Raw genomic sequence first — 11,665 nt, 5'->3', positions numbered from 1 at the left:
AGAATTCTTTTGGCATATAAACTAGAAATTGATCATCACCCTCTAATTGGAATTAATTGACCAAGGAATTGGCAATTAATGAATTTTAGAGGAGACTAGAAAGGTCTAAGAAATTAGGGCCTAGTCACATATAGTTTGCCATGAAATTATATCTTGCATAATTAAATTAGTTAGTGATAAAAATAAATCTGGAAAATAGATAACTCTGAAACCTTAATTGCTTTCTCAACATTTTATTCCCAACTCATTTATTTGTCTATCCTTTTGATATTCTAAGTTCGAACTTAAACCTTTTGAACATCTCAAAACCAATTTTTACTTGCCTAACTAAGCCAATCAATCAATCATTGTTGCTTGATCCATCAATCCTCGTGGGATCGACCCTTACTCACGTAAGGTATTACTTGGTACGACCCGGTGCACTTGCCGGTAAGTAGTGTGGGTTGTAAAATACCGCACCAATAGGAGAGAACTGATGGTAACTCGTTGGCCTCAATCGAATAAGTCATGCGGCATGTAAAATAGCATGCCCCAAACCAAAGTTGAGAGATTTGTTCTCATAAGTAAGGGTCCAGCAATTAATTGGAGGCGTTTAATAAGTGATTCTGCTAACCCATTTTGTGTGTGAATATGAGCTACTGGATGTTCAACACTTATTCTATTAGCCATACAATAAGCATCAAAGGCTTGGAAAAGTAAATTCACCAGCATTATCAAGACGAATTACTTTGATTGGATTTTCTGAAAATTGTGTTTTTAATCGAATAATTTAAGCCAGTAATCTCGCAAACGCCAGGTTGCGAGAAGACAATAAGCACACATGTGACCATCTCGAAGATGCGTCTATCAGGACCATAAAATATCTAAAAGATCCACATAGTGGATGAATAGGTCCACATATGTCACATTGAATCCTTTCTAGAAATTCAGGGGACTCAAATCCAATCTTTACTGGTGATGGCTTTAAAATTAACTTCCCTTGAAAACATGCAGCACAACAAAATTCACTAGATTTAAGAATCTTCTGGTTCTTTAGTGAATGTCCATGGGAGTTTTCAATAATTCTCCGCATCATGGTTGTTCCCGGATGACCCAATCGGTCGTGCTAAGTTATAAATTCATTTGGACTAGTAAACTTCTGGTTTACAGTGGCATGTGATTCAATTGCACTAATCTTGGTATAATATAACCTAGATGAAAATGAGGGCAACTTTTCTAATATAACCTTTTTATTTAAATCATGAGTTGTGATACATAAGTACTCATAATTTCCCTCATTCATTGTCTCAATATGATATCCATTTCGATGAATATCTTTGAAACTCAACAAGTTCCTGAGAGACTTAGTAGATAATAGTGCATTATTTATTATAAATTTTGTTCCTCCAAGAAACAAAATTATAGCTCTTCCGGAGCCTTCTATTACATTGTCCGAGCCAATAATAGTATTAACATATTCTTCTTTTGGCACCAGATGGGTAAAATATATATCACTTTTGAGAATAGTATGCGAACTTGCACTATCCGCAAGGCATACATCCTCATCATATATACTTGTCATTTTCTAAGTCTTCCTAAAGATTTGATCAGAGTCTCGTGTTGATAACGTGTTGTAAAATAAACATAAAATAAAAGTATAAGTAGAAGATTCTAGTACCACAATTACTATCTCAATATAATAAAGATGATTAATATATTTACTAATATTATATATAAAGAGTGAGAGAGAAGAGTATTTAAAAATACTTGTGAAATAAAGTAAGAGAGAGAATTGTATTAATAATATAAAAGAGGGAGAGAAGATTTTATTGTTATGTGTCATATGCTTCATATCATACTCCTATTTATAGGCACATAAAAATTGTGCTTTTAGATATAATTAAATATGGTCTTCTCTTGATAAAATTAAATTCTATATCAAAAAGTTGGCCGCCCAAAATTGTGAAGGAAGTCACAATTTATTAAATCGGCATCCACCCATACTTATCACAACAAAAATTTGTTTTTTTCCTTTCTTTATATATCTCATCCTCCGTATGTTATGCACATATCTTGTCTCCGGAGAGAACGCGATAAGAAAGAATGCACTGAACATCTATTACATGTATAAATGGAAAAAGACATAGAATTATGCAAACGCATATCACGATATACGTTCATAACTATCTCGTCCTTAGTGCCTATATAATATATCTTATGTAGGGACGAATTGGAGCCTCTCATTTTCTCAATTTGCGCATTTTTTACATCATTTTTTTTTCTTTTGGAGAGATTTATGTCCTAGTGAGTTCTAATGACACAAGTAATTTTTTCGGATATCAACAAACTAAATATAATGTGGTACGTTGTGTGAGCACTCGAACCTTAGGTTGGTACTCATATTAGTTAAATTTTTTTTTATTTTATTTCTATTAATTTTAGTTTAGTTAATTTTTGGTTTAGATATCCTATCAATTCCTATAATTTCATTGAATTTTTAATTAGATCCATATATATTTTTTTGTCTTTTTAACTGTGTTTATATCATATTAAATTTTGTAATTAAGTCTCATAACAAAAATGTTAGAAGTAACAGAATATTTTGTTAAACAAAATGAATATAACTAACACTTGATTGAATATTCTGTATAGTTTAATAAAATATTTCATTAATTCTAATATTTTTATCATTGTAAGGATTTATTTACAAAATCTAATTGGTATATAAACTCAATTGAAAAGAAAAAAAACATAAAAACTTAATTAAAAATTTAGTAAAACTATAAAGATCAACTGAATAATTAAACCTTAATTTTTTTTAACTTAGGTAATAATAATTTTTTTTTTACTATACAAAGTTTGTGTGTTGAGGTAGGAGCTAAGTAGTTAATTTTTTATTTTATTTTAGTTTATTTTATTTTAATTAAGTTTATTTTAGTTAAATTTTTAATTTTAATTTAGTTTTGTTAATTTTATTTTTTTTTTGTATAACAATTATGTGTTAAAGAATAGTTAGTTGGTTAGTGATATTATTGTTAGATTTTGAATACACTGTTTAGGATAAATTTTAAGGTGCATATCTTTCATATGATTTTTAAATAATGATGTCAACACTGAGCATGTTTTTAGGGGAACTAATTTTTATTATGGTTGTATGATAGAGTGTTCTCTTTAGTGTAGGTGTAATGTTTTTAAATTTTTAAATTTAGTAGTAAAGATTCACTCATTGCTCTTTCTTACAAGTTCTTTCTCTTTGAGCTCTGATAAGAATCATTTTTCTTTTTGTATCTTGATCTGATTTACTACTTGAGTTTTTTCAGAGTCAATTTCTTGGACTTTGAACTATCAAAGATCATCCCTTCTCTTTCTTCAATCAACCCCAAAAATTAGGAATTTTGGAATTAGTCTTAACACCGTAGCAGACACAATAGTAACACTAATAAAACTTTTACAATGAGCTTAATAACATCTAAACCATTAGATTTGTTCTTTGGCCCCAAGAAAGATTTTTTTACCATTAATATATAGTAGAGATGTTCAGGCACGATTTTCTTTAATTTTTCTAAAATGGTGTTACAGAGAGTAGGAGAAGAAGTGAAGAAATCAACTTGCATGCAAAAGAAAATTATTTACCTTTAACCTCTGACTTAGTTTAACATACCCTTGATTAGTGTGATTTGACAACGCTTTCTTGATTAACTTCTCTCTTTCTTTCTTCTCTGGTGTATGAATTTGGAAAAGAAATTTTTTCTCTTTCTCTTGTTTACCCGAAGTGCACAAATAAACTTTGGCTGATATTTGATTCAATGATGCTTAGTAGTGATTAGGCTAGGTTTGTGGATCAACACTTCATTCAGCATACTTGAGTCCGTTAAGTTTTATTGTTTTGAGCTGCTACAAAATCATTTGGACCTACATCACTCAAATGAAACAATTAAAATCCAATTGGGTGTTTAACCCAATAATTTAATATTTGTCATCATCATTAAATTAATTGTATTCTAAACTCAACAAGCATGTTATCTGATTTCAATGTTATTATATTATTATAATTATTTAATATATAAAAAAATTAATAGATAGTATATATATATATATATATATATATATATATATATTAAGAAGATTATCACATATTTCATTATATAAAGGTGGAAGTTTTTTGTTCTAAAAAATACAAAATAGGTAAATATAAAAAATATAAGTATTTTTTTATAATATTAAAAAATTATATTAAAATAATATTTTAAACTACAACATAAAAATATAAAATAATTAAAGCTTATTTTATATTACTTAACAAATAATTAGATTATTATATTTAAAATTTATTAAATAATTATTTTGTTAAATATATTATTATATAATATAATTTTTTATTAAAATATTTGTAAAAATAAAATTATTTAAAATATTATTAACTTTTTTTGTTTTTTCAATTTTTTTGAAAAAACTAAATAAATAATATAATTTAATTTTTTTTTAACTTTTTTAGACAAATTCATATAGATATAATTACATATATTATTTTGGAAAAAGTATAAAAGAAAACAATATATTTATGTGATTATATTTCTGCAATAGCTTGACTTTGTATAAAGTTTGATTGGTTTAAATCTTACTAATATAAGTAAAAATATAATGTGATAGGCATGTATTTAGAATTATATTATTTATTCTATTTTTTTTAAAAAAATTAAAAAATAAAAAATTAATATTTCCATATATGTTATATAATATTTTAAATAAATGATATTTTTAAAATATTTTGATGAAAAATTATATTATATAATAATATTTTTGACAAAAATAGTTAATTAATAAATTTTGAATATAATAATATAATTAAAAAGTTAATATTTCTCGTACCTATTGATATTTTCTTGTCTCCTCTGTATAACAAAAGTTAATAATAATTATTTGTCAAGTAATATAAAATAAAATTTTAATTATTTTATGTTGTAGTTTAAAATATTATTTTAATATAATTTTTTAATATTATAAAAAATTTTGCATAATAATTAATCTTAATGAATAAAGAATACTCATATTTTTTGTATTTATATGTTTTATATTTAATTATTTAAAAATAAAAGATTTTCTTGCTATTTAAAGTACTGTGTATTAAAATATTACTATTTAAAATATTTATTTATGTACTAAGATAGTCTGTATTTATTAGAGTCCATTAATATTTTTCTTTCATATTAGCCTTTGATTTTTATTTAATAAAATCTAATAATCTATATAAATATGGTATATCCAATAAGCACATAATTATTGTGCTCATTTTAGACAATATTATATCTGGGGAATAAATCTTATGAGAATAACATTCTTATATGAGAATGTAAGAATGTATTTATACTAATTGGATTAATTTAAAGGATTTAGTTGATATATTTCTTAAAGGCACATGATAAATTTATCATTAGTGAAAGGTTTTAAATTTTTTCATTTAATAGATATAAAACAAATGCATTGAAAACTTAAAGTTTTTGTACTTTCAATAACAAAAATGTTTGATAACAAAAAAAAATTAGCCAAAAATAGCAAGAACTTACCTTATTTAACATTCATCAATAATTAATAAATACAAAATACGGTAAGTTCTCACTGTTTTCTCAATTTGTAATCTTAGCATATGCCCTAAGGTACAAGATAGATAAACCCTAATTTAAATAATTTGAGATTAAAACTAATAAATAGTATATAAACAATGCATTTAATATAATCATTAAATTCATGAGAGAGAAAACATTTAATAGCCATTGTATTTATAGTCATTGTCTTTAATTTTTATTAAAATATTTCTTATGAATAAACTAAAATAATTAGATTTCACATCATTATAAAAAATATAACATAATTAAAAAAATCATATACAAACAATATTTAAAAAAACCTAAATCATAATTAAAACTTTTTTACGTTTTATTTTCTCATTTAAAAAAGTAATAATTTCTTAAATTTTTGTGTCAGATTAAAAATTATGAAAAAGTAATAGTTTCTTAAATTTTAATTATTATCTAATTTTTTACTAATACAATAATATAGTATAAATTATTTGTATAATTTAGAATATCTCATTTTTTACTCTCTTAATGATATGAAATTATCAAATACCTACTTTTTTTAATAAAAATAAAACGTAGAACATTTTTAATAATTATGATTCCATTTTTTCTAAAATATTGCTTGTATATGATTTTTTTAATTATGTTATATTTTTATAATTATGTAAAATCTAACTATTTTAATTTATTTATTAGATATATATTTTAATAAAAATCAAAGACAATCACTATATATAAATACAATGGCTATCAAATGTATTCGAGTTAATACTCAATTTGGTCCCTGAACTTACACGCGAGTCTCAATTTAGTCCTTGAGGTTTTAATTACCTCTATTTAGTCCCCAAAGTTTATAAACATGCCTTGTATTAGTCCCTGAGACGATTTTTAGTATAAAAACGTTAATGGAGCGTTGTTACAGATTATCAGATGTTACGTTAAAACTTATAAAATGATGCAGTTTTGGTTTTGGTATTTAAAACGCTCAAAAATGGCATTATATCACTTATTTTGTTAGGTAAAATTTTAATAAACACCATTTATGATATTGTTTGGTATTTAAAACGCTCAAAAATGGCATTATATCACTTATTTTGTTAGGTAAAATTTTAATAAACACCATTTATGATATTGTTTTTGGGTTATTTGAGTGTCAAAACTAAAATGACATCATTTTACAAGGTTTAGTGTGGCATCCGATTGTTCACAACAGTGTTCCGTTAACGTTTGTATGTTGAAAATTGTTTCGAGGACTAACATGAGTTATGTTCACAAAGTTTAAAGACTAAATAAAGGCAATTGAAACTTTAAAGACTAAATCGTGACTTGTATACAAGTTTAGGGACCAAATTGAATATTATCTCAATGTATTCTCTCTCATCAATTTAATTATTATATTAAATGCATTGTTTATATACTATTTCTTAATCACATTTAATCTCAACTATTTAAATTAATATAATAATTATAAATATATTCTCACATTTCATATATATATATATATATATATATATATATATATATATATATATATATACACACGTGACATCTTTAAATTTATTAAATTTTGTTTGGAATTTGGTTTGCCATATGTTGTCCTTGCACCACCTTGCCATAAGACTAAAATTAAGTCAAATTATTGAACAAATAAATACTCCATACTACTTATGAAGATAGAAATAAAAAGATATCTACGTAAAGATATTCATGCAAACTCTAAATACGCAAATATTTATAGCTGATGTTTAACCATCATTATAAATAGGATATTATCATAATTTTTAAAAAATATCTGTCCTAAGAGAAGATTACAATAGATCTAGGCACATTGTAATAGATTTTTTATTTTGCATATCAAAAATTCTTTGCTAACCACAACAGGATCACGAGAACTTTAGGAAATAAAGGTGGTTAGCCATAAACTCGGTGCAGTCGAATTTGAATCTCAACCAAGTGTTATTGACTATGGCCGAATTATCATGATGACCATACAAGGTAAATTAGAGTCACGTTTTGAAATTGTATAGTTGCAAAATTAAATGAATGTTTCAAATGAATATCTTTTTATTTTTTAAGGTTCAATAGGATCCCATTGTAACCATTCCACGGTAGAAAATCAAACCAACAACAACAATGAACTTCAATCCATCAACGGACAAAACCTTTCTGCAGTAAATCAAAGTATCAAATATCCACTATATGAATTTAATAATGAAAGATTTGGGCTTCAAACAAGTTAGAAAATTAATTGCTTCTTCTGCAATTCAGATTTGTAACTTACGTGCCTAAATTATTTATTTACACAGTAGATCGTATTACTCTTAAAATTGTATTACTTGAATACTTAATCTTACTGGCCAAAAAAATTATAATAACATTACACAAAACACCTAATAAGGCCAAAACCAATTGAAAATAACTCATTCGATGTCTATCATTTTATCATGACTTCTCTAGGTTTTAAGATAGGTGAATAATGGATTTGTTTACCAAAATTTAATATCATCTAAACATTGCCTTTTAAATACATCAATTTTTTATTGACTTGCTAAATTTGATGTAAATGAACAAATTAACAATACCTTGGATCATATTTTGTTTCCTTGAACTATCCATTTAGGAGTACTTATCATTTGAATATATGGAGTTCATTTAATCTGTGGAGAAATTGAAAAGAAAAATAAAGACTGATAGATATTTGACCAAAAATCATATCTGTATCGTAAGTTTACATACAAACAATACCTAACTTATTCTTCTTTAACATACTAGGGAATTAGTCATTCATAAAGTTGTTCGGACGAAGAAGAAAATGAAGGTACTAGTGTTCTTTAAGTAGTTCTCACAATCCATAGAATATTTAAATTGCTTTAAATCATAAGGTGAGAAAATCTTGTGTATGCATTGGATTCACAAATACAAAAAGTTAACTTGCTACCTGTTACCCTGAAGTATTTAACAAAATCACAATATTACGTTACAGGAGAACCACATGAGCAGAACCACATTCACAATGAATTTGAACCAGTAGCACAAAGTTAATAGCAAAAAAATTATTCCTACTTTTTTCACAATAGCCCTGTAAAATTTAATTTCAGACTGACTATATTTTTTATATAACAACTTATCTAAACCTTGGAGATTCAATTTTTAAATGCCAACAATGTAGCACTATGTTTTGGTATTGTTCTTGTATGGATACCTGGAGAGAGAGCTCAGTCTCTGGGAGTCAGCGCCGAGCTATTACTTTCGGTGCCGACCTTCAAGTCTTGTGATAATCCAAGCTTTTCTCCAAGAGTGTGTCCAATCGCGTAGAGCTTTGAGCAAGAAACAGGGGGGAGTGTACTTGCAAAGGCACTCCGAAGCTTAAGTTAGTATTGAGAATTCAATATATCTCTTTAAAATAGAAGATCATACCTTTTTATAGGTGATAGTATATAAATCGGTTACGTTCCTGTTTTATTGTCTGTATTAAAGAGCAATAATAAGGGTAAATGTCAGGTTGGACGTTTCACATTTGTGAAGCAGTCCGTTGAGCTGATTTGTAACGTTACATTTCAATAAATGATATTAATTGTTGAATAGTGGCTGCAATGCCGAGTTAATGACTGTAGTGCCGATTTAATGACTGTAATGCCGATTTAATGACTGTAATGCCAAACTGTAACGCGGATTTTCTGAGGAATGATGTGAATAATGCCGAGTTATGAGTAGTAAAGCCGATTTATGATATTGGATTTATTATGAACGGACCAGGTATGAAGAACGAATTAACAAATATTATAATGCAAGGAATTCAGCTTTCTTTTTTGTGTTTTAAGGCCAAGTTGAATTACCAAGATTACAGGAAGCGTCTCGAACACTTAATGATATGATGTTTGGTCGTGATGCAAAGGCTATTCATTTCCAAAAAAAAAATACGTGCACATACAATAATATGTTTGATTTTACTTTATTTGGTGGAAAAATAGATAGATGCATTAACACCACTACAATCATTCTGACAGATAGCGGCAGAGGTTTTACGGTGGTTATAGAAAATTGCTGCAATATTAAAAATAGCGGCAATTGATGCGGTAACACGAGGGGCGTTGGTAGTCGTTTGGATTTTAGCGGCGGTTAGGGGCAATAACCGCTGCTAAATTAACGTAATTCCAGGATGCAATGGTTGATTCAATATTTAGTTTTTAGCGACGATTTTAATCCAACCGCCGCAAATTTTATTAAATTCTTCAACTTCGATATTCGGATGTATTCTCTTTTTAAAGACCAACAGAGTATAAACTACTTAAGTTCTCACTAGTTTCTTCACCGTTGTAATAGAAAAATGCTGTCTTTCATAAAATTAGAGTTTTTAATTAGTAATTAAATTGAGTTTCTTGTATTTAAATTTTCGATATATTCTAATAACTTTGTTTTGACAAATACGGTTGAGTTATTCTTACCTTAAACGTATCACTATTTTTGGTTTTTTGGATTTATTTTACGATAAAAACATTAATTAATTTAAGAATATATTTATTTAATTAGGTGAACAATTTTGAAAATTAGATTTTCTCATTTAGTATAAGAACTTCTATGTGTGTATTCAAGCATAAATCTATTAGTAATATGTAAAATATGTATAAATTAATGCCAATTTCAATTGAGCATATGTTAATAGTAGGCTTCTTCAAAGTTATATCTTACTAATCATCAATCAATTAATTGTTAAAGTAGTGAAATATATAATACCGCAATCCAAAACATTAAATTAAGGGAAACAATGTAAGTGTTAAAATAAAAGGTTAATTTTTCTCTTTAACATCGTATTGACCTGGCCAGAAATATTTTGTCACGAATCTAGTGGCTTTACATGATAGAGGACCTGATATGTCATCTCCAAACCATGGTTTTTTGTTCATATTAAAGCCGCTTTTCGCAACGTGTACGTCATCTTCTCCTTGTTAGTCATCTAAAGTTTTATTGTTTTCTTCCAAAACCTAATTCAGATCAAACTACATGGACATGTCAATTCCAGCGGAGGAGATGTTATCTAAATTGTCTGCTGAATCAATCTCTTCCCCACCTAGACTATTATTAACTATTTCGCCTGAATATTTAGCTAACACTAAAAATATCAATCCGCATACAAAAATCTTAGTATAATCAGTAGAAACCAACAACTTTCAAGTCATTAGATAGTAATTTAGAAAAAGAAAAAGGTATGTTATTTTGCTAACACAGACTTCAAAACTAAATAACACTAAACAACGATTACCATCTTCCTTGTTGATAGTTTGGGCAGATTTTTTGGAAAGAAGCTCTGTAATGTGCAATCCTATAAATTTCATTTCCTCTTGTGACGCAATACCCAACTCAACCTCATGCTTGTTTGTAAAGCGCATCTATATAACAAAATTGATAGTTCATTATCTTTTTCAGTCAACATTGTGTCTTTATGAAGAACTTTGTATATTATATATTTTTTTTACCTTCAATTCAGCAAGTATGTCTTCAGAGCTCTTTCCAGATGCACATGTCACAAAAACATCTCAATTTTTTCTTGTACATTGATCCCCATTCATAAAGTTCCTTCAAATATGAATGTTGACATTGTAAATATTATTTCAGCAAGTTTATCAGCATATGTCAACTTAACATATGCTTTGATCAAATATAGTTGAAGACAATTTTAACAGGGTATGCTTGATGAACAAACCTGCATGACAGTTTCATTAGCCATTTCCAAGTATTGATTGATACAAGAGCGTCCTGAAATAGCCTCCAACCAACCCCTAACATTCACTTTGCGAAACCATATTTCTCTAGCAATAGAAATTGCATGTTCCAATGAAGAAAATGGAGAGACCATAGCCATCTCTTTAGCGAATGTTGTACTTGCACAGCATGATAAAAAGTCCTCCATTTTCGGAAGCTCTGTTATGCTATCATTTTATATGTAGTAAGATTTAGTAGTGATAACAACATTATCATTGATTATAACTAATAGATTGCATGATTATCATAAGAACGGCATTAAGAACAACAACAATAATAACAAAATTAATACTTCATTGTAAAATAACTATTTCTAAAAAAATCATAAAAAGAATTGGGAAACTAGTTTT

The 11,665-nt window shown here is 27.0% G+C and overlaps 1 protein-coding gene across 1 annotated transcript; it reads right to left on the bottom strand.

Moving 5' to 3' along the window:
- Nucleotides 1–10,552: 10,552 nt before the first annotated feature.
- On the bottom strand, nt 10,553–11,463 carry LOC130956764 (uncharacterized). Its single transcript, XM_057883754.1, has 3 exons — nt 11,257–11,463; nt 10,816–10,942; nt 10,553–10,665 (listed from the first exon to the last, which is right to left on the bottom strand). Exons 1-3 carry the CDS (start codon nt 11,461–11,463, stop codon nt 10,553–10,555), a joined length of 447 nt encoding a protein of 148 aa, XP_057739737.1.
- Nucleotides 11,464–11,665: the final 202 nt, after the last annotated feature.

This window comes from Arachis stenosperma, chromosome 10, assembly GCF_014773155.1.
Source record: "Arachis stenosperma cultivar V10309 chromosome 10, arast.V10309.gnm1.PFL2, whole genome shotgun sequence".
Lineage (NCBI taxonomy): Eukaryota > Viridiplantae > Streptophyta > Magnoliopsida > Fabales > Fabaceae > Arachis > Arachis stenosperma.
This window is presented reverse-complemented; position numbering and strand designations above follow the sequence as displayed.